This window comes from Aethalodelphis obliquidens, unplaced genomic scaffold (assembly GCF_003676395.1).
Source record: "Aethalodelphis obliquidens isolate GAN/ISIS:26980383/991018 unplaced genomic scaffold, ASM367639v1 scaffold3, whole genome shotgun sequence".
In the NCBI taxonomy this organism is placed as follows: domain Eukaryota; kingdom Metazoa; phylum Chordata; class Mammalia; order Artiodactyla; family Delphinidae; genus Aethalodelphis; species Aethalodelphis obliquidens.
Genome location: NW_020837947.1, coordinates 68,069,780 through 68,097,029, shown reverse-complemented (window position 1 = coordinate 68,097,029; position 27,250 = coordinate 68,069,780). Strand labels below are relative to the sequence as shown.

At 41.8% G+C, this 27,250-nt stretch overlaps 1 protein-coding gene across 7 annotated transcripts in view; it reads left to right on the top strand.

Annotated features, from left to right (window-relative positions):
- The window catches only part of CFAP206 (cilia and flagella associated protein 206), a 67,457-nt gene that overhangs the window by 14,243 nt on the left and 25,964 nt on the right, over positions 1-27,250 (top strand). Inside the window, exons 1-4 of one of the 7 annotated variants that reach the window (XM_027090978.1) lie at positions 9,452-11,179; positions 19,173-19,398; positions 22,266-22,378; positions 24,502-24,585. In XM_027090978.1, the coding sequence (XP_026946779.1) occupies positions 22,271-22,378; positions 24,502-24,585 (192 nt within the window). In that variant the 5' untranslated portion in view covers positions 9,452-11,179; positions 19,173-19,398; positions 22,266-22,270. Of the gene's footprint in view, positions 1-9,451; positions 11,180-15,548; positions 19,399-20,370; positions 20,861-22,265; positions 22,379-24,501; positions 24,586-25,242; positions 25,286-27,250 lie in introns of those variants that run through there. The other 6 variants (XM_027090954.1, XM_027090949.1, XM_027090971.1 and 3 more) reach the window with 6 other exon arrangements.

The window sequence follows — 27,250 nt, the reverse complement described above, 5'->3', positions numbered from 1 at the left end:
AAGATTTTCTTAGAAAACAGTTGCACCTAAAAAATAGACATGACGGATAACATTATTTCTACATGATCAGGAAGGAAATGCTTTTCAAGCAAAAGAAACTATTCCATCTATTCTCGTCAGTAACCACTGACCCTGCAGAGCCTTGTACTTCTGGTGTGCACCATAGTAGAAGGAATTTCTGGACCACGGTGAACGTCTATCTATCTATCTATCTGTCTATCTATTCTGACCTAGATGGGGTGGATTGTAGAGGCAAATAACCAAATTTATTCCGGAGGTAAGCTCCAGAGAAAAATCTTCTAGGTAAAGCATTGTTGCCAGATTCAGAAATAGTTGGTTTTTAAAAAAATAAGGGCTTCTCTGGTGGTACAGTGGTTAAGAATCCACCTGCCAATGCAGGGGACACAGGTTCGAGCCCTGGTCCAGGACGATCCCACATGCCGCGGAGCAACTAAGCCCGTGCGCCACAACTACTGAGCCTGTGCCCTAGAGCCTGTGAGCCACAACTACTGAGCCTCTGCGCCTAGAGCTTGCGCTCCGCAACAAGAGAAGCCACCGCAGTGAGAAGCCCGCGTACCACAACGAAGAGTAGCCCCTGCTCACTGCAACTAGAGAAAGCCCGCGCACAGCAACGAAGATCCAGTGTAGCCAAAAATAAATAAATTTATAAATAAATAAAAAAATAAAAGCATTACATAGGCAGTTGGTGAAATTAACGAATAGCTTTTTGAGCATCTACAGTTATGGGTCTGGTTCTCCTCAAGGTAGCCAGGCTCCTGGCAGGTTTGGAGGCAGCATTAGCAGGAGTGGTCACGAGTGTACTGTCCTCGGTTTTGTCTCCACATGCAGTCTTCCTGGTGGTTATTAGCACCCCAGATTACAGTATCTGGAAACAAAATGTGCATCCCTGCCCCCTAGTCCGTGCTCGGGGGCGCATTTGCACATGCACACTGGCTCGTCCGGCTGTGTTCCTTCCAGACTCCATTCATTTTGCTGGCTTCTCTAATCTCTCAGGCATCCCGGTGTGAGGATTCCTTTAATCTCTTGATATCCTGACCAAAGGAGTTAGTGTGTGACCATCTACTACCGTATCAGTAAATATCTTATACAGACATTCAATTTGGGATGCTGTCTGCTGAGGCTTAAGAACAGGTCTCATTCCTGGAGGAGTGGCTGAAGGGGAGGCACCTCCCCTTCATCTCCAATGTCCATCATCTGTGGAAAAGGCAGGCCCTCATAAAGGAAACAGGAATTCTGAATTATGTCTCACCCCACGGGAAAGTCCCACCTCCTCCTGGACCCAGCCCTCTAAGGGCCTGACTTTGAAGAGGAAAGGTGCCAGCTGAGTGCTTTTGAGTGGTAGACACAAGGATGGACAGCAGGAAGGAAAGTCAAGTCTCCACTTTGTTCAAAGCTTGGAGAGCAGGCCACACCTTGGAACCAGATTATGGGACTTCTTGTTAATGATTTCTTTATTTGTGTTATTACCCTGGACTTTGGTAGATTCTGGTTTAAATGTTCCAGCCTTGCTTCAAGATTGCCGCAGTTTTAAAAGCAAGCGTATAAAAGCTGAGGTGTTAAAAGGGGAGCAGTGCCCCCCTGAGGCCAGCTCAGTGCTGGCAGCAGTAACCGGAGGGATCCCCAAGGGCCTGTGCAATCCTACTGGGAGATTACAGGATTAGGAGTCCGTGTTCTCTAAGGAAGGCCATCTTCATCACTGTGTGTTCTCCACAATTTCTAAATCCCTTTGCAGATAAACATCCTTTTACAGTAAGTGTGAGACGATAGCATATAGGTTAGGCTTAGGCTGGAGTCTGTGTGACCTCAAGTAAGTTACTTCATCTCTCTGTGCTTCAGTTTCCTCACCCATAAAATATGTATAATAGTACCTCTCTGAAATGACTTACTAAAAGGATTCAATGTGTTAATATATAAAAATACTTAGCGCAGTGCCAGGCTCATAGTACAGCCTCAGTATAAGTTCTCTATTATTACTATAGTCTCTTGCCAGACTTGTTTTATATCAGGCTGATTAATGGGACCAAACAATCCTCTTCCTTGTGTATTCTGATTTCCTGGACGATTAGTAAACTGTAGTAAAACTATAAACATGAGCTCCTAAGATTCTAGCACCAGGCTAAGCACTATAAGAACTCAAAAGAATTTTGCAACATAGTTCTTGTCCTCTGGGTGCTTACAAACAAGTTGGAAAGGCAGATGCATGGGTTTAATTTTGGCTTCACTGCTTAATAACCTTGATGATATTGGACAAAGTCTTTTTTTAAGCTCTCTAGGCCTCAGTTTCCTCTTTTACAAAATGCAGATTATGATAGTGATAGGGTTACTATGAGAACTAAATAAGTTCATAAAGGTAAAGTGCTTGCAACAAAGTGCTGGCATATGGTAAATGTTAGTTTCCTAGTATATATCACCATGAAGCAGTGCATGTGTGATGAAGTACCAAGAAGAGGGGTGCCTCGGGGATAGAGCAGAAGTCCACGCAGCTTCATGGACCTTCATGGAGGAGGTAAGAGTTGAGCTGAGGTTGCAGGTTGGGTAGCATTGGGACAGGCAAAGACAATTGCAGGGAAGGAGTAGTATTCCCAAAAACACTAAGAAGGAAATTGGCAGGGACATTTGTTATTACAGATGGCTTCACTAATTCCTGTGTAACAGAAACTTCTTTGAGAATTGCAATGTGTAACAAATGGATATAAATGCTTATATCTGACTTGCAAAAGAGACAAGGAGCGTACTGTGGGTTACTTCTCACTTAAAGTTATGTCGGCTTCTTAAATTCTATAAAATTCTTAGTCTAGATTATTGGAGCTAAGCATATGCAGTTATGTAGTTGGAAAAAAATGGAAGAAATTGTAGCCGTAGGATCCTATTTTGACAGCAGGTGGCTCCCTAGCATATAGGTAAGAAAAGTGGCCCTGTGGTCTACATAGGGATCATTTAAGTCATTTGAGTAGTTGTCACATATTGTATATCATTGAGGCTGAATTTGGAAGCAGTTCTTTGCATCGATTTTTTTGCATTGATTTTTGTATGAAAGATGACATTCATGCCGCAGGAGGGAATTTCTTCCTTCTTGGGAGCTATGCTTACCTCTGAGGATCACAATCTGATTATTGTTCTTTCTGGGAATGAAAGTCAGATACTTGGCAGTATACATTCCCTCAATTCCATCATTGAAGGACTTTAATAGCACCTCACTTACACATGCTGGGAGCATCACAAATTTGGACTTCCCACCCTTCCAACATTAGACTACAATTTCTGTAACAGCACCGATGACCCACCACTCACCTTTCATCACTTTTTTTTTAAAATTAATTTTTATTGGAGTATAGTTGATTTACAATGTTGTGTTCGTTTCTGCTGTACAGCAGACTGAGTCAGTTATACATATACACATATCCACTCTTTTTTAGATTCTTTTCCCCTATAGGTCATTACCCAGTATTGAGTAGAGTTCCTTGTGCTATACAGTAGGTCCTTGTTAGTTACCTATTTTATATAAAGTAGTGTGTATATGTCAGTCCCAATCTCCCAATTTATCCCTCCCCTCCCCCATCACTTCTTGATATTTCGGCTCCACAGACCTCAGTTTCCTCTCACTCGATATCAGAAGTAACAGTCTTTCTGCCAAGTTGGCCTCCTGACACCCACAGGTATAAGTTCAGTTATACCCTGGTCAGCTCAACACACCGTCCCCTATCATTTCTCCACCTCGGCTTGAGCTTTGCTACAGTTTTCTATTCCAGGGTGCTGCTGGAGAAAGTCCACAGATGGAGCAAATCTAGGCCACTGTAGATTTAAAATAACAGAATTCAGGGCTGAGGGTTTACTTAAGGCTCCTCTCGTTCATACACCTCCTCTTACGGTTTTCTAAAATGAGGAAACCAGAGAGGTTACTTAGTCTGTCAATTCCACTTTTGCCTCTGTAGACCAGTCTTTTTTATTTTTTTAGTGTTTAAAAAAGTTTTTTTTTATTGAAGTATAGTTAATTTACAATGTTGTGTTAATTTCAAGTGTACAGCAAAGTGATTCAGTTCTTTTTCAGATTCTTTTCCATTATAGGTTATTACAAGATACTGAGAGTAGTTCCCTGTGCTCTACAGTAGGTCCTTGTTGTTTAACCTATTTTATATATAGTAGTGTGTATCTGCTAATCCCAAACTCCTAATTTGTCCCTCCCTCCCTTCCCCTTTGGTAACCATAAGTTTGTTTTCTATGTCTGTGGGTCTATTTCTGTTTTGTAAATAAGTTCATTTGTATCATTTTTTTAGATTCCACACATAAGTGATGTCATATGATATTTGTCTTTCTCTGTTGTACACCAGTCTTAACTCTCCCTTCCCAGCACACCCTATGGACTATCTGACTTATTACACTGGCCGTACCCAGAAAGTTCTATATCGGACTGGCGGGAGCAGCAACATACTGGAAGGAGCTGAGGACTTCTCTAGAAGCTGCATTCGCATAGCTCGCTGCTCTTTCTACTTAGATGTATTTGTTGGGGAAGGAGGATGCCCCTGAAGAACTTGTCGCCATGCCACCTCTGGTTCCAGTACTGTGCAGTGCTCCTCGGTCCTCCTGTCCAAAATTATCACTGTGAAGTTCGTTTCAAAGAGAAAAGGGCAAGAGTTGAAAACTTTTATCTACACAAAATCTGCACACAAATGTTTATAGCAGGTTTATGCATAATTGCAAAAACTCAGAAGCAAACGAGATGTCCTCCAATGGATGAATGGGTAAGCAAACTGTGATACATCCAGATAATGGAATATTATTGTTGTTCATGGAAATAATCAATAAACAATCTGTAATAGGAATAGAAAAGAGTTTTATTTGAGGACTATAGCCCGGAAGACAGCCTCTCAGATATCCCTGAGGAACTGCTCTGGAGAAGCATGGTTTTCACCATAGTTTTATATCTTGTCAGAATAAAGAACATCAAACAAGTCAGAGATGGATTCCTTCAAGTTTTCAGCAAAACAGATCAGCATGTACACAACTAGTCAGTATGGCCTTGGCACCTGGGAAAGAAGTCTTATCATCAAAGGAGTACCATCATTGGCATCCAAGGAAGGGAGACATTTAACTTTATTTTTAACAGGGACATTCTTTACTTCAAGTCAAGGTGCCCTTTTCTTTAAAGCAGATGTACAATGTCTGTTTGATAGGCCTCAAACAGGCTGTTTTCGTTAGCATAAAATTCAAGTTAAATTATGTATAAGGCAGGATGACTTTCCCTGTACCTCAATATGTGAACATTTCTTTCATCATTATTCAATGCTAAAAAGAAATCAAGCTATCAAGCCAGGAAAAGAGATGGAGGAAACTTATATGCATATCGTTAAGTGAAAGAAGCCAGTCAGAAAAGCCTACATGCTATATGATTCCAACTATATGACACTCTGGAAAAGGTAAACCTAGAGAGACAGAAAAAAAAGATCAATGGTTGTCAGGGGCCGGGGGAGGGAATAAGAGGAAGGAGCTGGAGGAGGGGAGAGGGAGGCATAGTAGGTGGAGTACATGGGAGGTTTAGGGCGGTGAAACTATTCTGCGTGATAGTGTAATGGTGGATACATGTTATTATCCATTTGTCAAAAGCTGTAGAATACACAACACAGTGAACCCTAATGCAAACATGGACTTTAGTTAATAATATTGTATCAGTATGGGCTCATCTGTTGTAACAAATACACCACACTAATGCAACACGTAGGGGAAGCTGGGGGTTGGAGTGAGGGGTGTATGAGAACTCTCTAAACTTTCTGCTCCATTTTTCTGTAAACCTAATGCCTCTCTAAAAAAGAAAGTCTAATTGGGAAATCTGTGTATCTTCCTTTCAATTTTGCTATCAACCTAAAACTGCTCTAAATAAAGTCTATTAATTAAAACATAAGTAAATGTAGGGGGCATCCCTGGTGGCACAGTGGTTAAGAATCAGCCTGCCAATGCAGGGGGATGTGGGTTCGAGCCCTGGTCTGGGAAGATCCCACGTGCTGCGGAACAACTAAGCCTGTGCGCCACAACTACTGAGCCTGCACTCTGGAGCCCGTGAGCCACAGCTACTGAGCCCACGTGCCTAGAGACCATGCTCCACAACAAAAGAAGACCTGAAATGAGAAGCCCATGCACCGCAAGGAAAAGTAGCCCCTGCTCATCACAACTAGAGAAAGCCCGCGCACAGCAACGAAGACCCAACGCAGCCAAAAATAAAAAAAGTAAATTTTAAAAAAATAAGTAAATGTATAAGAAAGGAAGAAATAAAACAGTCATTCTTGGCATATGATATCATTGCATACTTAGAAAAGCCGAGAATCCACAAATAAATTATTAGTAGAATTAATAAGAGAGTTTAGCAAAAATCAACGCACAAAAACCAATGTAATTTTACATAACTGGCCACAAACAATCAGAATATAACAAAAGATGTTCAAGTCTTCTATGAATAAAAACTTAAAACTTTACTGAAAGAGAGTTAAGGCCAAAATGTATGAGACATTTTATGTTCAGTAATAGAAAATTTAAAGGATAAAAAGATTTAAACATGCTGCCCAAATAGATCTATAGATTCAAAACAATTCCAATAACTATCCCAATAAGTTTTTTCTGGGACATGAAAAGATGATCCTAAAATTCATAAGGAAGAGCAAAGTTCAAGAATAGAAGGAGGATAAGGGCAAAGGAGGTCATGGGCCGAGGGAATCGGAGAGGGACTTACAGATCTAGATGATGTCCTTCAGCAATGAGAGACGTCTCTGATCAGAGAGTTCTAAAGGGCAGTGTTATGGACTGAATGTTTTGTCCTCCACAAATTCTTATGTTGAAGCCCTAACACCTAATATGCTAGTACTGGGAAGCGGAGCCCTTGGGAGGTTATTAGGTTCAGATAAGGTCATGAGGGTGGAGCTCCTATGATGGCATTAGTGCCCTTATAAGAAGAGACATCAAAGGGCTTGCTGCCTCTCCACCCTCGATATGTGGACACCAGGAATGTCTGCAAACCAGAAAGAGAGCTCTCGCCAGAACCTGACCAGGCTGGCACCTTGATCTTGGACTTCTCAGCCTCTAGAAATATGAGAAATAAACGCCTTTTGTTTAAGCCACCCAGCCTGTATTTTGTTATAGCTGCCTGAGCTAAGACAGGCAGCAATGGTTTGGGGTCTTTTACAGCTACAATGTTTGTCTTATCTATGGCCAGGAGATATTAGTTGCAGTTTTGTGAGAGGCAGGCAGGCTCTAAATGGCTAAAAAATATGCTTGTTTGGGCTCTATTTAATGCAGTTGGATGTGTAAGAATTTGAGTTTGGCACTGGCAGGCTTTGAGCTAATAGTCCAAGCATATTGTGAAGAAGTAAAACACATAGGGGCCAATAAACAGGGGCTATCATTAACTGATTATATAACCTAAGATACTCCTGAGGAAGAATCAGGCAGGGGGATGATGCCTATCAGACGCATAGCCTTATCATACAAATATTTCAATTAAAACAGTGTGGTATTGGTTTAGGGATCACCCAATAGACCAATGGAATAGAATAGACAACCTAAACATTGGCCCATTTATTTAAGAAGATTTGATTTTAAAAATGGTTCTGAAGAACCTAGGGGCAGGACAAGAATAAAGACGCAGACATAGAGAATGGACGTGAGGACACGGGGAGGGGGAAGAGTAAGCTGGGACGAAGTGAGAGGGTGGCATGGGCATATATACACTACCAAATGTAAAATAGATAGCTAGTGGGAAGCAGCCGCATAGCACAGGGAGATCAACTCAGTGCTTTGTGACCACCTAGAGGGGTGGGTTAGGGAGGGAGAGAGGGAGACATAAGAGGGAGGAGATAAGGGGATATATGTATATGTACAGCTGATTCACTTTGTTATACAGCAGAAACTAACACTAATTTTAAAGCAATCATACTCCAATAAAGATGTTTAAAAAAAAGAATAATATAAGGTATGATAAGAATGTAAAACATACATACGTGGGTAAATACAGAATAAATAATTACACAAATATGTTAACAATGTCAGTCTTTGTTAATGAAACTATAGGTGATGGAGTTTTATCCCCCCCAGATTTCCATAAAGATAATGTTACTTTTATAATGGGAAGTGTCCCAATAAACTATTTTTAAAAATAATTTTATTGAAGTATAGTTGATTTACAATGTTGTGTTAATTTCTGCTGTACAGTGAAGTGATTTGGTTATACATATATATATTCTTTTTCATATTCTTTTCCATTATGGTTTATCACAGGATATTGAATATAGTTCCCTGTGTTATACAGTAGGACCTTGTTGTTTATCCATCCTGTATATAATAGTTTGCATCTACTAATCCCAAACTCCCACTCCTTCCCTACCCTACTTGGCAACCACAAGTCTGTTTCCTATGTCTGTGAGTCTGTTTCTGTTTTGTAGATATGTTCATTTGTGTCATATTTTAGATTCCACATATAGGAGATATTATATGGTATTTGTCTTTTTCATACTTCGCTTAGTATGATAATCTCTAGGTCCATCCATGTTACTGCAAATGGCATTATTTCATTCTTTTTTACGGCTGAGTAATATTCCATTGTGTGTGTGTATATATGTGTGTGTGTGTGTGTGTGTGTCTGTGTGTGTGTGTGTGTGTGTGTGTATACCACATCTTCTTTATCCATTTATCTGTCAGTAGACATTTAGATTGTTTCCATTTCTTGGCTATTGTAAATAGTGCTGCTATGAACATGGGTTCTTTTCGAATTATAGTTTTGTCTGAATATATGCCCAGGAGTGGGATTGCTGGATCATATGGCAATTCTATTTTTAGTTTTTTGAGGAGCTTCCATACTGTTCTGCATAGTGGCTGTACCAATTTACATTCCCACCAACAGTGTAGGAGGTTTCCCTTTTCTCCACACCCTCTCCAGCATTTGTTATTCATAGACTTCTTTTTTTTAATATAAATTTATTTATTTATTTATTTATTTTTGGCTGCATTGGGTCTTCATTGCTGCGTGTGGGCTTTCTCTAGTTGCGGCAAGCGGAGCCTACTCTTCATTGTGTTGTGTGGCTTTCTCATTGCGGTAGCTTCTCTTGTTGTGGAGCACGGGCTCTAGGCACACGGGCCTCAGTAGTTGTGGCACACGGGCTCAGTAGTTGTGGCTTGCAGGCTCTAGAGCACAGGCTCAGTAGTTGTGGCACGTGGGCTTAGTTGCTCCGCGGCATGTGGGATCTTCCCGGACCAGGGCTTGAACCCGTGTCCCCTGCATTGGCAGGCAGATTCTTAACCACTGCACCACCAGGGAAGTCCCTTCATTGTATTTTTGATTTGCATTTCTCTAATAATCAGCGACGCTGAGCATCTTTTCATGTGCCTAATGGCCATCTATATGTCTTCTTTGGAGAAATGTCTCTTTAGGTCTTCTGCCCATTTTTCTGTTGGGTTGTGTTTTTTTGTGTCCCGATAAACTATTTTTATACTAGGCACTTAATAAATATTTAAATGCCAGCCAAATTTTCATGCTTTTAGTATTGTGGGTGTGTATCTAATAATTGTTGAAGTCAGAGTTGCTTCCTTGTGCAGTCGGGCTCATCTTGGTGCACCTGTCAAACCACTTCAGTTACTGTCATACTGTCATACTGCTCATGGCTTAATTTTAAATGGAATGCAGCTCTAGCATGAGACTGTGATTTAGGAGGGGATATCCTTTTAATGTATTTTGATGACCTGAATGACAATACATTTCTTCTTCAAGGTTTTTACCTGTCAGTGAAGGATTTAAATGGAGTGTTAGCTGTTTATGAAGACTGATAGACTCTTGACCTTAAGAATATTTATTTGTAATATGTATTCATTCACAATAATTGTTACTGAGTGTGTATTATATGTCAGGCATTGGTCTAGGAGCCTGGAACACAAAGATGAATAAGATTGGTAGGCCCTTGCCTCACCCCGCAAGCTCACACTGTAGTCATGGGAAACAGACATGAGCACCAATAAGTGGCAAGGAGTAGAGGTCTGCATAAAATGCAGTGGAGGCCCAAAGAGGGAAGTGACCAACCATGTGTAGGTGGGAGATTTGGTTAGGAATGACTTCACTGAATAGGGTGACATTTGAACTGTGTCTTGAAAGTCACAGTTGGGTAGGGCAAGTATTCTAATTAAAGGAAGTTGCTTTAGCCAAAGCACAGAATGCTCAAGGGTGAGAGTCATTTGGAAGTTCGAGTTGAGGTACAGCAGGCATGAGTGCCCAATAGAACTTCCTGCAATGATGGAACAGTTCTATATCTTCACTGTCAAATATGGTAGCCACTAACCACATGTTGCTAGCGCAACTGAAGAATTAAATTTTAAATTTCATGTAATTTTTAACTACATTAAATTTAAACAGATGCATGTGGTTGGTGGCTACCATATTGGACAGTGCAGGTCTAGAGATGAGGCCAGATCAAGGAGGAACTTACGTCCCATTCTAGGGGGACTGAATTTTCTCTTCTAGGTAGTGGGAAATCTTCAAAGAGCCGTACATAGGGAATTACTTGATCAGCCTTGCATTTGGGAGGGGGGCAGACTAGAAGCAGATGAAACGTTTAAGAGACCTCCAAACACAGTAACTAGGGAAGTAATTAGGGAAGGGAATGGACATCAGACAGGCTAAGAAGTTCGAAGGGGCTGGCCTAGTGACAAGACTGCGTGTGAAGGGTGACGGAGGGAGAGAAGGAAGATTACCTGAAGCAGGTTCCGGGCTGCTTTAATCATTGGGCCTGTTATTAAATTGGTGACAACTCATCCCAACAAAGAATGCCAAGAGTGGGATGGGCTTGGAGAGAAGATTAGTGTTAGAGATAATGAGCTTGGAGTGCAGGTGAGAAATTCAGGTGACCTATTACTAGCTCTCTATTGGGTTGGCCAAAAAGTTTGTTCGGGTTTTTCTGTAAGATGTTACGGAATATACTTGCAGTGTGCCAGGAGGGATTGGCAGTCCAGCCCTCCCCATTGGAGGGACAACTGTCTTAAAATAATCTGATGGAATTTGGGGCCATTATCTAACCACAAGAAAATAGCTGCTAAAAGTGGAATGCAGCTCTTTTACAATTTCAGCAAAGCTGGAAGAGGGTCCAAAAAATTCCTCCTCAAAAAAATGAGGACTTATGGACTACGGAGCAAGGTGAGTTCCTTGATAATTGAGAAAATAGAATTATTTCTTTTTTAAAAATTGTAGTATAGTTGATTTACAATCTCGTGTTAGTTTCAGGTGTACAGCAAAGTGAATCAGATGTATATATATTCTTTTTCAGATTCTTTTCCATTATAGGTTATTACAAGATATTGAATATAGTTCCCTGTGCTGTACAGTAGGTCTTTATTGTTTATCTGTTTTATATATAGTAGTGTGTATCTGCTAATCCCAAACTCCTTATTTATCCCTCCCCCCCTTTCCTCTTTGGTAACCATAAGTTTGTTTTCTATGTCTGTGAGCCTGAAAATATTATTTCTTTAATAAGGGTTTAGACTGTACCAAATTAAAGTTTGTCCTTGGGAGCCATGCTATAGTGCCCTTCAGAGGGAGACGAAGCACAAAGATGAAATTCAGTCTGGAGTCCAATCCCCAGGCCTCATGCCCACCTCCAACACCTGCTCTTCCTGTAAGTCTAGGGATCTGTTACTCAGTCAGCGCCCACCTTCTGACGCCCAGGCACCATTGGAAACTGCCGACTCTAGTTTGAGGCATGGATGGAAGGAGAGAAGACTAAGCATCCTCTCTTCCTAGGGATGTTTAAAGGGGTACTTGGAGGTAGGTAAGACATCCTAAAGCATAAGAATCAAAAGTTATGTCAGAGGAAGATCTGAAGACCTCTCATTTAAATGCCTCCTCTTTTCCTTCCAAAATTGTAATTCCTTCCAAAATCACGCTAACTTTTCAATAAAGACATTAAAGCCATCTAAAATTTCTCTTTTTTTCACTCGCGCACTCCTAAACTCACCTCCCTAACCCAGATCGTCTGGTGTGACTATTACATCCCAGGCTCTGTTCTTAGGGATGCTGGGGATTCCACAAAATATGTTCCCTGCCTTCAAGGAGCTTGTTGTCTAGTCGGGGAGACAGACAAGAAAATAGATTCCCCAAGAGTACTGAGAGCTCTGTCAGGTGTATGTACTGGGGGGATGGGCTATGGACATTCCTCTTGGGATGGTGGAAATGTTTTGGAATCAGATGGAGGTGAAGGTTTAGGACTCTAAACCCAATATTAACAGGTCAGAGAAAGTTTCATAGGAGACATGGCTTCTGAAAACATGGAGGAATTTACCAGGTGAAGAGGGAAAAAGGACATTCAGATAGAGGAAGTAACCTCTGTGCAAAGATCTGGAGGCCAGCAAGTAATGCAACACGGCCAGAGAGTAGAAAGAGTGTGGTCTTGGGGGAGTGGAGGTAGTTGTGAGAGCTGAGGTTGGATGGCTGAGCTGAGATCAGATCATGATCACCTTGTATGCCATGCCAAGGAGTTTGGACTTTACCCCAAGGCCACTGAGAAGCCTTCATAAGGTTTTAGGCAGGGGAATGACTTAATCAGATTTTCATTTTTGAAGTACCATTTTAGTGTAGGCAAGGATTCGGAGGGAGACGAGACTGGAGGCAGGGAGCTCATTTAGTTGGCTGCTGTAGTAATGCAGGCCCAGACCCCACAAAAAGTAGTTGCTTTAATAAATTCAGGAGAAGTGGGAATGGAGAGAATTGAAGTAATTCAAGAGGCAATAATGAAGACTTGGTTCTTAATGTAAGGATTGGGGAGATGGGTGTGGGAGTCGGTGGGTGAAAGCTACCTAGTAACATTATCTGCATATACAGAGTAGGTAAGTAGATAAGATACCAGAGTTTACCATGGGGGCTCCCATGGTATTTCTGATATGCTATCCCTCACTCTCCGGCGTTGAGAATCACTGCCACAGAGGCTGTAATGCAAAGGTGTTTATGCTTTAGATCCTGCTTTCCTTATTGGGACTATGTGTACGAAATTTTTTTTTTTTTCTGTATACGACATTTACCTGGTTTGGGGAGAAAATACCTTTAAGAAAGAACCTATTGCCTTCACTTTTTTTTTAGAGGCTCGATTTTGATTATGATAGAATTCACTCATTTAATTTTTTCGTTTTGTGTTCTTGTAATTTCAATTCTTTTGTAGCACATGAAAGAGCAGGACCCCATGCTTGGGGATCTGCAGTAAGTGTTTCAGGTTTCCCCCCATCTGGGTTGTGAAAATCTGATCTTACGGTTTGTTGTTTGCCCACTGGCTGATTCATGTGATGGAGAAAAAGGTGGGAAACAAAAATAATTAATGCTTTTCCTCATCATTCATCTTTTTTTTTTTTTTTTTGCGGTATGCGGGCCTCTCACTGTTGTGGCCTCTCCCGTTGCGGAGCACAGGCTCCGGACGCGCAGGCTTAGCGGCCATGGCTCATGGGCCCAGCCGCTCCACGGCATGTGGGATCTTCCCGGACCGGGGCACGAACCCGTGTCCCCTGCATCAGCAGGCGGACTCTCAACCACTGCGCCGCCAGGGAAGCCCTCATCTTATTTTTAAAGGTAATTGACAATCATAAAGAAAAGTAGATTTTTAAGGGTCAACCTAATGAACTTAAGAAGCTTGCTATTTTTGTGTCAGGAAACTCAAAATTTGCTTTTTTTCTGCCTCTTCATATCTGTGCCCATGTAACTAACCTCTAAAGAGGAATCTCTCTAAGGAAGTTGATTAAGAAATGATCTTGTGGGACTTCCCTGGCGCCGCAGTGGATAAGACTCTGCGCTCCCAATGCAGGGGGCTCGGGTTCGATCCCTGGTCTGGTAACTAGAGCCCACATGCATGCCTCAACTAAGAGTTTGCATGCCACAACCAAGGAGCTGGTGATCCGCAACTAAGGAGCCGGCAAGCTGCAACTAAGGAGCCCACCTGCCGCAACTAAGGAGGCTGCCTGCTGCAATTAAGACCCAATGCAATCAAATAAATAAATAAATATTTTTTAAAAAATGATCTTGTATGGGCTTCCCTGATGGCGCAGTGGTTGGGAGTCGCCTGCCGATGCAGGGGACGCGGGTTTGTGCCCCGGTCCGGGAGGATCCTGCATGCCGCGGAGCGGCTTGGCCTGTGAGCCATGGTCGCTGGGCCTGCGCTTCCGGAGCCTGTGCTCCGCAATGGGAGAGGAGGGGCCACAACAGTGAGAGGCCCGCGTACCGCAAAAAAAAAAAAAAAAAAAAAAAAAGATCTTGTGATCTTCTTGACTGAAAGGATGTGGGAAGTAGACTGAAAATAGTTCATGCTTTTTCTAAGGGAAACTGCAGTAAGGAGCGACTTGCATTGTCTTGCTGTGCCACAGTTTCTTTTTCATCATTACCCTGAAAATTCAGCTTCCCTTTCCATTAGCAAGCATTTTTGTGGAGAAGGAAAGTTAAACTGGAAAGGAAATTGTCAGCTAATTCTAAGACTATGACTTCCTCCATTTCAAAATCGGTATACCACATATATTACGTAGACTAACACAATGGCTGTGTTTTTTTTTTTTTAAAGTAGCCAACCATTGCATAGCATATGGATAATAATGGAGAAGAAGAATGAGGTACAGTGAACAGCACAAGATCTGGATTTTTTTTAACTTTTGAGGATTTTTTGGAAACCAGGATGCAGCTCTATTTTAATGATCTATAGCCAAAAAGCATAACTCAAAGTAGAGAAGTTCTACGTTATTGTGCCTTTTCTTTTTATTATGAAATAAAGCATATACAGAAAACGTTAATATAACATATGCACTATTGAATACATAATTATAAAGTGAACATCCACATAACCACTGTCCAGGTGCATTCGAGAATCTTAATCTACGGACACTTGCATGAGTTTCAGAGAATCTGAATTCTCTGAAATTACATGTAAAATTAGGGGCCTGATGCATTTTTCTGGGGGAAGGAGTCTAGAACTTTTCTTAGAATCTTAAAAGAGTTCCCTTCAAATTTGAAATACTGATTTGAGCAGTAGAACTAAGATGGCCCTGTGACTTAGTAGCTGTGTAATCTTAGGCTGGTCTTTTTTGCTCTCTGAATCTTGAATTTGTAGAATGCAATGAACGATAGTTCACGCTCTTGTGATGCTGTTGTAAGGAACCACTCATTTGTTATTATCTGTGAAATAACTTGGTAAACTCTTGCAAATGTTCATTATATATCTCTTTTAGTAAATGGAAACTTTCTTAGTAAGGTCTTTGCAATATCTAAAGAACTGCTAAATTGCTTTTGTTGATCGAGGCTGGTTTAAAAGTCCTGATCTATCATTGTAACAGCTATTCTGGCAACACTCCAATTCTGGACTAGGAAAACTATCTATTTTTCCCAGGCGGCCCCCGAGCTACTCAGCAATGTCTGAAGAAAGTCACTCAACTTGGCAGATTGCTTTCACTTTATATTCATGATCGTAACCTTCAGATGAATATCCATTCTTCTCAGCAATGAACTGAAAATTTCTATTAAGCATAATTTTCTACTCCCCTAGGTGACTGTTTCCTATTATCATCTCTCCAAGATTATCCACAGTTCCACTTCTGACCATGATGGAATAACAAGGACTGAACTGAACTTCCTGCCACAAACAACCAGAAAACTGGACAAAATATATAAAGCAACTGTTTTCAGACATTGGAAGACAGACAGCACAGGACTATGATTGATGCCTGAGAAAAAGGGAGCATATGAGGTTGAATGCCTCCCTAACTTTCTTTGTGGAGGCAATTTCCAGAATACTTGGAAAATAAACCCAAACAGAGACTAGAGATTAGCTGAGTTGAGGAGACAGAGACCAGCATTCCCAGAGGCTGAGGGAGCTGAATTTGAAGGGCAGAGTTTTTTTTTTTTTTTTTTTTTTTTTTTAAAAAAAAAAAAAGCACAGCTCCATAAATCTGAGTCTGCTAAATGTTTGGCTGTGCATACATCGACTGAAAATCCACACAGCCCATCAAAGAATAACCAGGGAGTTGCAAGCTAAATGATTCCCAGAAATCACAGAGGATGGGCAGACATTTGAGCTCTGACTAGTCAGAATGGGAAGTCCTCAGTGAAAACCTCTGAGCAGTCATTACTTAGTAGTGGGGCAAAATTGCCCCTGGAGTGAAGGCTACTCTAGTCTCTTCCTAGTACAGCTGAAACACAGTTTTCAAAGGAATCAAAATGATCCAGAAATAACTTAGCTGCCTAAAAAAACCCAAAGCTCAACACTCCTTGAAGGGAGACAACAAAATTCAGGCAGTCAACAAGGATAACATTTACACCGTCCACCATTCAACAGAAATTAGTAAACATGGTAAAATGCTCAACTCATTTGCTCTTAAGACTTTAGGGAAATACACACACACACACACACACTCACATATATATTCCCCTGTTTAAAAGTGTGATAGTCCCTGATCCCTGACATCTTAAAGTCACTTAATCATAGGAATTAAGTCTATGCCATTTCGTGAAGATAATCCTAATTATCTTTGAGTTAAAAGCATTCAGTAAAATGGAGCTCACTTTCTCTCCTATGACTTCCATCACAACTGGTCAACTCTGTTTGTTTTATGTTAAGTTAGATCCACTACTGTCTGTAGATTTGTACTCTGCTGTTCTGAAACAACATAAAGTCCTCTTTCTCTTCTAACAAAACTGAGACTAGTTCTCAGGCCATGTTTTTCTTAAGGTAAATATATCCAACTCCTTCCATTTCTTTCTGACAAGATTCTTATCATTTTTTGGAGGCTCTCTAGTTCCTCCATGTTTCTTTTTAAATTGCTGCCATGTTAAAACTAGAAAAAACTTGTTCTACAAAGACTGGAAGTCCAATAAGTCATGGGAGTGTGAAATACATTTTCATATTGATTTTGTCAACAATAGTGTTAAAGGTAATAATCATATCTAAAATGTATTGATCCCTTAAGCTATGCCAGACACTATGCTAAGTGCTTCATAAGGATTCCCTCATTTTATTCTAACAAATCTATGAGGTAGATGCTATTATTATCTTTGTTTCATAAATGAGAAATTTGGACCATTGAGAGGTTTATAGATGAACTATTATCACAGTAATATTGTATAATAAGCTACCCCAAAACTCAGTGGTTTAAAACAATGCTTATTTGTTCTCACACATCTGTAGGTTGGCTGGAGTTGGGCTGATCTAGGTTGGGCCCATCTGGACAGCTCTGCATCTCATTGAAAGACTGGTTCAGGCAATTCTGCTCCATATGTCTCTCATTCTTCTCCTGGGACCCAAGAGCTAGCCAGGGTATGTTCTTCTCATGACAGTGACACAAGCTCAAGAGGGAAAGGAGAAATGTGGGGTCTCTTAAGGCCTTGACTCTGAACTTGATACACTGTCACTTCCATACATCCCATTGGCCAAAGCAAGTCATATAGCTAAACTCAAAGGGCAAGGAAGGATACTCCACATAAGTCCATAACAAGGGTGTGCGTGCAAGGAGGAGTGAAGAATTAGGGCCAATTATTCAATGTAGCACAAAAGGCTAAATAATACTTCCAAAGTCACACCTATTGTAGGTAGCAGTTAGGGATTGAATTTGGCTGAATGTAGCAGAAAACCTAAATGATGAGATAGAGGTTTATTTTCTCTGATGTTATGGGAAGTCTGGAGGTAGGCAGTCAAGAAGACTGATATGGCTGCTCTGAGATATCACCAGGAACTCAGGCTCTTTTTTAGATTTTTGTTTCCTCACCCTTAAGCTGTGGTTCTCATCTTCATGTTCACAATAAGGCTGCTGGAACTTCAGCCAGTACATTCTCATTTTAAGTACAAAGAAAAGGGAAGGAGATAGACATAAATATGAAAGGCCTTTCTCTGCCTCTCCATCCAGTGATTCCACTTACATCTCATTGGCCAGGACCATGTCACAGGTCACCCCTAGCTGAAAGCGGGGGCTGTTGAGATATCTTTTTTTTTTCTTTCAGAATAGAACATTGTCATTTACAACACAATCAGTGTTGGTAAGGGAGAAGAACTTGTATATTAGGTAGGCAACTAGCAGTATCAGACACACTCAGGAAGTATTTGTGCCAGGATTTGCCCATTAGTTTAAAATTATACCTAACATGATGGAATTATTCTTACCAGCTTAAAAAATATTTAATGTTCTTTTTTCTTGTTTGTTTTTTTTGGCCATGCCACGCAGCCTGCAGGATCTTAGTTCCCCAACCAGGGATTGAACCCGTGCCCCCTACAGTGGAAGCATGGAGTCTTAACCACTGGACCACCAGGGGAGTCCCCCAAAATATTTAATATTCTAACATAATATATGCTCATGAAACACATTTTGGTAGATATCTTAAAGTATAAAGAAGAAAACAGCCATTCTCTCATTGCCTAGATATAACTGCTGTTAAAATTTTGCTATATCACTTTCTTTTTTGTTGTGTTACTTTATGTATTTACAGTTTCCAAATTGGGCTCAGTTTCTATGAATAGCTAGTCCTCTCATTTTTTTTCTCTATTTTGTTTTATAGATCATAAGACTATATACTCATTATAGAAAATCTAGAAATTCAGAAAAGTATAAAGGAATAAAAATAACTAACCCATACTCAGATAAGTAATAAAGTAATAAATAAATAACTTAGATCCACACACTGCTAAGGATATTGGTAAATTGACTTACACACTTTTTATATATTATGTATATGAATATAGCTGAGGTCATACTGTATATATATTTTGCATTTGGCTTTTTAAAAATATGAGACAAACACCAGGTTTTTACTCACATTTTAAATGCCTGCCTAATGTTTTACTTTATCAACATTCCTTAAATCTCAGGTGTTTGTATTTCCAGTGTTTTGCTATTATATATCTTGCTACTCTAAAAATCTATTTTTGCACAAGCTTCATCCCCATTCTACAAAAATTTTCTAGAAGGGGAAGATAAATAATCCTTTTATAGTATGACTTGGGTATTTTTTGTGTTGATTCATTTCCTAATAATTTGTGAATGTCCTTAAGTAAAGTTTATTTGGTATATTTGCTTGCAATTTGAGAAAAATTACTGGCAGTAGCCTTTTTAAAAATAAAACTTCGTTGTTTGATGCTCTGCTTCTAATATCATTTTAATGCTGTTTCGTACTTTCATGTCAGTAGGTGGACCTAACGAACATTACCGTTGAAGGACAAAACCTCATTATTCCATCTCCAGACTCGGATGGGTTGTATGTGCTTCTAGAACGTGCAGTTTTCTCTTCTGGCATCTTGGGCTATCCTATTACTGATTTCCTTTGAACAAGAGGACGTGAAATTAAACTGTGATCCTTCTTTTGTTTTTTTAAAAACTAGATACTAATGGAAGAAATGTTCACATATTGAGGTATGGGGAAAGTCATCCTGGCTTATATGTAATTTAACTTGAATTTTATGCTAACTAAAACAGCCGGTTTGTGGCCTATCAAACATACACTGTACCTCTGCTTTAATCATTAAAGAAAAGTGCATTGACCCTGTGTTAAAATTAGAGCTCTTTCCTTGGCAGCCAATGCTGGTACTCCTTCAATGATAAGACTTCCTTCCTGGTGCCAAGGCCATACTGACTGGCTGTGTACATGCTAATCTGTTTTTTTGAAACCTTGAAGGAATGCATCCCTGACTTGTTTGATATTCTTTGTTCTGACAAAATATAAAACTGTTGAAAACCATGCTTTTCAGGAGCAATTCCTCAGAGTTATCTGAAAGGCTGTGTCCAGGGCTGTAGGCCTCAGTTAAAACTCTTTTCTGTTCCTGTTATGGATTGTTTATTGATTATTTCCAGCAACAATACTTTTATATGCACTGCATTTCTCAAGAATACAACCCTTCCATTTTCCCATCTCTAGGAACTGGCATCTGCTTGCCTCCCCCACTGTATCCCCTTTTTTTAAAGGCTGCATAGGTTTCCATGCTACCAAGTTAATTAATACTCTTGTTTAAGAGATCTTGTGTTTGACACCCTTAACCCACTGAGGTGTAGTGAACCTGCCGCCTTCTGCCTGGGATTTGGGTCTCTCTGTAGTTTTTTTTGGCTGTGTTGGGTCTTCATTGCTGCGCACGGGCTTTCCCTAGTTGCGGGGAGCGGGGGCTACTCTTCATTGCTGTGCGTGGGCTTCTCATTGCGGTGGCTTCTCTTGTTGCGGAGCATGGGCTCTAGGCGCACACGGGCTTCAGTAGTTGTGCCTCACGGGCTCAGTAGTTGTGGCACATGGGCTCTAGAGTGCAGGCTCAGTAGTTGTGGCACACAGGCTTAGTTGCTCCGTGGCATGTGGGATCTTCCCCGACCAGGGATCGAACCCGTGTCCCCTGCGTTGGAAGGCGGATTCTTAACCATTGCACCACAGGGAAGTCCCTGGGTATCTCTGTATTTGTTTGTCTTTGTTTTATAAAGTTATTCTCGTCCATCCTCCCGGGAAAGACCCTCAAGCTTGGACTCAGCCACGCCTCCCCACCTTGGCCCTACCCACATCCTGGTCCCGCCCCCTTCGGGCCCTAGCGTTCGGTTTCCATGGTTATAACGCTGCTTCCTAGAGAGCCCAGTTGCCCAGAAGGCCCCCGCAAAGACCCCGGGGAAGAATCGGGTAGACGCGGCTCCAGCTCTCCATTCCGGCCAAGGTCAGCCCATTCGAGGCTCCGCGCCCTTGAGCCCGAGGTGTACCCCGCGAGGAAGCGAGCGTGGGGCCGTGGACAGAGCCTGGGCCGCTGGAGCATCCCGTCTAGCCTGGTTGAGGCTGAACTGTAAGGACTCCTTTCTGGGCGCCGCGGCTGAACGGAAACAGCGGTCACTTCCGGCCGGAGGCACCCAGGTCCGCAGGTCAGGCTTCTAACCCGTAAGGCGATGGCGCCTGAGCCCGCTCACCGCTGCTCGGGGCCCCTTGCACAGCCCCGACGGCCTGAACTTGGGGGTTTGGGCTTCCCAGAGTCAAGCACGGGCGGGTACTGAGGGGAGTCCTGGGCGGCCCGGGCCCGGCGCCCGAGGGCGCTCGCGCACGCGCACACGCAAGGCTAACGTTTGAGCACGGGCTCGTTAGGAGCTGCTGTTTTAAGCGCTTACCTTCTGCCACGCACTATTTTAACCACTAAATGTATAGAATTCAGTCCTCGCGACAACTCCGGGGAGAGGGTAGTAGTCGAATCTATATTTTTCAGATGAGAAACCGCTTCAAAGAGAGGTGAAGCAGATGCCCGAGGTCTCAGCTAGAAAATGGTCGGGTCACGATGGAAACCGGGCACTCCGGTTCTGTTGGACAAGATGACGTGTTGTTGACCCTACCTGAACCCTAATAACGCTGAAAGTTAGCTTTATCTACCTGGGATTGCCTTTTTTATTCTCTACATGCTTATTTCCCCTGTGCTCAGTTACTGGTACGAATCAGAAAACCTGATAGCCATTAAAACCCGCCACCTTTTCCTGGTTTATAGTAAATGGAATTAATAACCAGGAGTTCATTTTTTTTCCGTGATGCATAACTCCTGTAATATTTTTGGTTTTATGTTTTTAATCAAGAGTCTAAATGCCAACTTGGATGTGCTAGGAAGAGAATTTAGACGATCCAAGCAAGAATTGTTTTCCAAGAGTCATTATAATTATGAAAGGTCATTTAGTGAATGTGGTGGAATAAGCATTTCCTCTTTCAAGCTGTACTCGGCCGCCTACACAAATGGGAGTGGGGATTCTCATTAATTCTACTCCACCCTGCCCCCAATAGTGTTTAGCCTTTTTTTTTTTTTTTTTTTTGCGGTATGTGGGCCTCTCACTGCTGTGGCCTCTCCCGTGGCGGAGCACAGGCTCCGGACACACAGGCTCAGCGGCCATGGCTCATGGGCCCAGCCGCTGCGCGGCATGTGGGATCCTCCCGGACCGGGGCACGAACCCGTGTCCCCTGCATCGGCAGGCGGACTCTCAACCACTGCGCCACCAAGGAAGCCCTTAACCTTTTTTTAAATTTAAAAATATCATGCTATAAATGTACTTTTGGTAACCACCATCATTTAAATAAAGAGGGAATGTTTCAATCATTTGAAGCATTCCAGTTGCTCTCACTGTCATTTTTATAAATATGAAACAAAGTGATGAAAACAGGAGGGGCCTAGATACTCGTAAATACTAATAAGTTAATAAATAATATGACTTTACAAATATGTTAGTGGTGAAATCTAGAGAGGAAAAAATAGTATATAAATGCAATTAAAAAAAATCTTTTTATTTAGCCAGAATGCCTCCCACTCAGGCTGAAAGTGTTATAAAGAATATCATTCGAGAAATAGGACAAGAATGTGCAGCCCATGGAGAGATTGTTTCTGAAACTCTGGTTGCTTTTATGGTAAGAATGAATATTTTTGTGAATTACTGCTTTATTAAAAAATGTGTTTAAGCGGTGCCCATTTTCCTCTTAAAATTCTGTGGTGTTTTCCTAACTGTTATTCCGTTGAAAACATACTGAGACCGTTGGACAAGTTAGCCAAAAATATATTTTTTTAAGTCTATAAAGCATGTTAGTTCTCGATTTAGGAGACTGATTTGGAAGATCTTGATAAGTTTTAGAAACATCAATAATGTTTTCCTATGTGGGAGTTTTTTTAAGATGTATTTTTGTTCACTGTTGTAAAAATTACTGATTGCCTCATCTCGGAGAGGCAGCAGTGAGCGATGGCGTGAAGCCAGATCTTAATTCCCTGCCCAGGAGTTGAACCTGGGTAGCCTGGATGAAAACCAGGAATCCTAGCCACCAGACCAGCAAGGGCTAGAGGCTAGAAGCTATTTTTCCCTGGCTCTTGCCCCCAGTGGAAAACGCATTTCTCACGGAGGCAAAAACTGTAAAAACAGGTAGAAAGTTTATTATTAGAGACATAGCACAACAACAAGTGGGGGAGCACACAGAGAAACAGTTTGTTTAGTTAAGACAGAAGCTAGGCAGGGACTTCCCTGGTGGCTCAGTGGTTAAGAATCTGCCTGCCAATGCAGGGGACACGGGTTTGAGCCCTGGTGCCAGAAGATCCCACATGCTGCGGAGCAGCTAAGCCCGTGTGCCACAACTACTGAGCCCATGTGCCGCAACTAGTGGAGCCCGTGTGCTTAGAGCCTGTGCCCTGCAACAAGAGAAGCCAACACAATGAGAAGCCCACACACCACAATGAAGAGTAGCCCCCGCTCGCTGCAACTAGAGAAAAGCCTGTGCACAGCAACAAAGACCCAGTGCAGCCAAAAATAAACAAATAACTAAATAAATTTATTAAAAAAGAAAAAAAGAAGGTAGGCAGAGATGCACATCTGGAGAGAAAGGGTGTGGGCCTCCTCCTTAATGAGGAGGAGTTCGGTAAACGGGCAGTTAAATCATTTATGTAGGTCAGTTCTTCCAGGTCTTTGCCTTCCTTCTGGCAATTGTCTTGTTTTTTACCCCCTGGCTAATTTGTTTCAGGACCCTCTCCCTAGGTGCACATGCACCTCTCAGCCAAGATAGATCTCGATGCAAAGGCATCTGGGAGAAGCAAGACTCATTGTGGCCTGGCATTGTCCCCTGACTTTTTTTTTTTTTTTTTTTTTTTTTTTTTGCGGTACGCGGGCCTCTCACTGCTAGTGGCCTCTCCCATTGCGGAGCACAGGCTCCGGACGCGCAGGCCCAGCGGCCATGGCTCACGGGCCCAGCTGCTCCACGGCATGTGGGATCTTCCCGGACCGGGGCACGAACCCTCATCCCCTGCATCGGCAGGCGAACTCTCAACCACTACACCACCAGGGAAGCCCTGTCCCCTGACTTTTGACCCCTCCAAGGAGACTTTCTGCGCACGCCTAGTAACTCCCTTGCCCCAAGGGTGGGGTGGGAGGGAAGCGGAGATCCCTTGATCCTTTACTCAAACAAGTTTGTGCCCCTCTTTGTTCTCACCATGACTGTTATCTTAAGGCATCCCCAAGAGACAAAACTTGGCTATTTACCCTGTCCCTGTGGTAGCATACATTTCAGAGAGTAAATAGGAGACTGATTTTAAATGTCTAATCTGGAGCCCATCTAACTCCTGTCTCAGGAAATGCAAACAGGAGACTAGCTGTAAGTGCCTGGCCTGAAGCCCACTTTTTGCTGCCCTATGAAATGTAAGCAGGAGGCTAGAGGTAAATGCTTAGCCTGGAGCCCATCTGTCTCCTGCCTCAGTCTCTCTACTCTTGCTTTTGTTTTAACAATACACAATAAAAAATACGATAAATATATTCAGTTTCCCAATGTAAAATCTAGCCATTGCTTTCAACCTGTTTCTCCATGTCCTTTTTCTAACACCATGTTCAGATTTGATGCTTATTGCTCCCTTTCTTCAGCCTCTAATGGTTATAAGAAAATCAGCTGAATAATCAACTGCTGGGTAGTCAAGAGGAATTTATCTAAAAAATGGAAAATTGTTAAACTAATTTTGTAGTAACATGAAATAAATTGAATGGACTCTTTCCTACTCTCAGGTGAAAGCTGTTGTCCTGGACCCAAGTAATGGCTTTAACACGGATAGAACTCTCTTGAAAGGCGACGTGCAGAAACTTGTAAAGGTGATTATCCAGCAGTTCTCAAAATTTGAATTATTACTTGCAATTCTAAATGTAGTATTTGTGTTGGTCAATATTGCCTTCAGCTCTGTGAAAGAAAACCCCACCAAATCGTGGTGCAGACAAATGAGAGTTTTATTTTTTCTCATAAAACGAAGTCTAGAGGTACATAGGCTATTTTTCCTGACTTCCTGGGTCACCATCATGCATGTGTTTTCACCCCAGGGTCACAAGATAGCTCTCCCACCTCTAGGCAGGCATAAGGTAAGAGGACAAAGGTCAAAATGTGTGTGCAGTTGGGTCTGTCACTTTCTTTTCGGAAAATAACAGGCTTTCCCAGAATCCCTCCCGTCTGTTTGCATTTATTGACTAGAATGATACTGCAAGTGAGCCTGGGATATTGATTTGTTTTTTCTTTGCTTTTTTAGCTGACCAAGTCTTTGCCTTAATCCAAACTGGGGCTTTGTTAGTAAGGAAGGAGGGGTATGGATACTGGCAGGTAGCAGTGTCTGCCACAGTATTTCAGAGACATCTTGTTATTAATCTAATGTTACATTGAGAACATTATTAACTGACTTGTCGTATACTGTAAAATTATAGTACTAAATTAAGATTCATATAATTATTGATTCAATGTAATTTGTGTTTTTCAATTCGAAGGGAAAAATTGAACCCAGAGCAAAGATTTCATTGTTAGAATCAAGTAGGTGTGCCTGAAAAGCAATTTTAAGAACTAAAGAGGGCAGGAACTTTAGACATTGTTAATTTTTTCATATGTTTTAAGTTTGACTCACTGGGTTTAGATGCTTAAATATTTATTTTCTAGATATTCCTCAATGTATTTCCTAAAATTTCAACATTTATCTTTTTCTTCCTGGGCTTAATGATTTTAATTCCCTCCTTCACACAAAAGACTTGAAACAAGCTTTCCCAGACTTGTACGTGATATTTTCTGAGCTCAGACAAATGGCAGAGAAAATTTTCATCATCTCCATCTTCTCGCACAGCCAGCAGTTCACATAGTGGAGTGCAGGTCTGTCTGCAGATGCTGGAGGGTCAGGAAGAGCTTTGGAAGCTTGGATCTGGGGAATATGTCGTTACAATAACTGTGCAGAAGAGACTCCATGATTCTCTAAGGCAGCTGAGAGCTGGGTCTTTCTGTGCTGAATCTGAGAATGTGGTATAAGGCCTGTTTTTAGCGATAGGGGAAATGACTGATGGTTATTCAGAAATTTGATTGGACAGCCGTGGAGGAGAATCAAGGAGGGGCAGAAAATGTTTTTCTCCTTTTCATGGCTCAAGAAGAGTTTTGGTTTTTTTTTCTCCCTCCAACTCAACCAAGTTGGAAAGAATCAAGCTCAATATACTTTTTCTTTAAATTTATTTTTTTATTGAAGTATAGTTGATTTACAATGTTGTGTTAATTTCTGCTGTACAGCAAAGTGACTCAGTTATACACTTATATACATTCTTTTTTATATTCTTTTCCATTATGGTTTATGCCAGGATATTGAATATAGTTTCCTGTGCTCAATATACTTTTAATATGACAGGTACATTAACTGTCAATTTATATAATAATTCAAGTGATAAAGATTGTTTTCTTTTTTCTCAATTAAAAATCATGTTGATGAGCTAGTCTGTGCATTTGTAAAGTCTGTGCTTGGAACGCCACTTCTCCACCTGGAGGGGTCTGGGTGCATGGGTCCCCTAAAGATAATGTTCCGTCCTCACTCCTGCTTTCCCCTCTTCCTCCTCCCAGGAAAGGAGGGTTGGTGGCCTGGGAGTTGGGTTGAGGGTTGGTGTTGATGTGCCCGCTGGGTGCAGACATAATATAAGTCTAACAGGTGAGATGGGGGAAGACTGGGCTTGGGGGGTGCAGAAGAGAGAAGAAAAGAAAAATTCAGGTGATCCTCTATTCTAAAGGCAAAGCAGAGAAGGGATGAGCCATCTATGTTTGGGGAAAAACAGGAGAAGATGGACCAGAGGAAGAAATTTTGAAACAGAAGGTAGAGCCAGAGAAAGTCTGTGAGCAGGGGGCGTAGCCGCAGCAGCGTTTTATAAAATGCACATGACCTCCATCATCAGCAAAAAAGAGTGTTAGGCTCAGATAAACAGTAATGAGGGGACTTCCCTGGTGGCGCAGTGGTTAAGAACCCTCCTGCCAATGCAGGGGACACGGGTTCGAGCCCTGGTCCAGGAAGATCCCACATGCCGCGGAGCAAATAAGTCCATGCGCCACAACTACTGAGCCTGCACTCTAAAGCCCGTGAGCCACAACTACTGAGCCCATGTGCCACAACTACTGAAGCTCATGTGCCACAACTACTGAAGCCCACACACCTAGAGCCCGTGCTCCACAACAAGAGAAGCCACTGCAACGAGAAGCCTTATCACCAGAAAAGTAAGAGTAGCCCCCGCTCGCCACAACTAGAGAAAGCCCGCGTGCAGCAACGAAGACCAAACACAGCCAAAAATAAATCAAACAAACAATAAACAAAACCAAAACCAAAACAGTAATAAAGGGACTCAGGAAGAACTGTAGACAGGAGCATAAGCATCATGGCACATTCACCCACATTCAGGCTGCAGAGACTAAGCAAAAGGTCAAGTTCCTTGCCTCCAACTAGACTATTAGTCACTTGGGTATGGTAATATTGGTTAACTC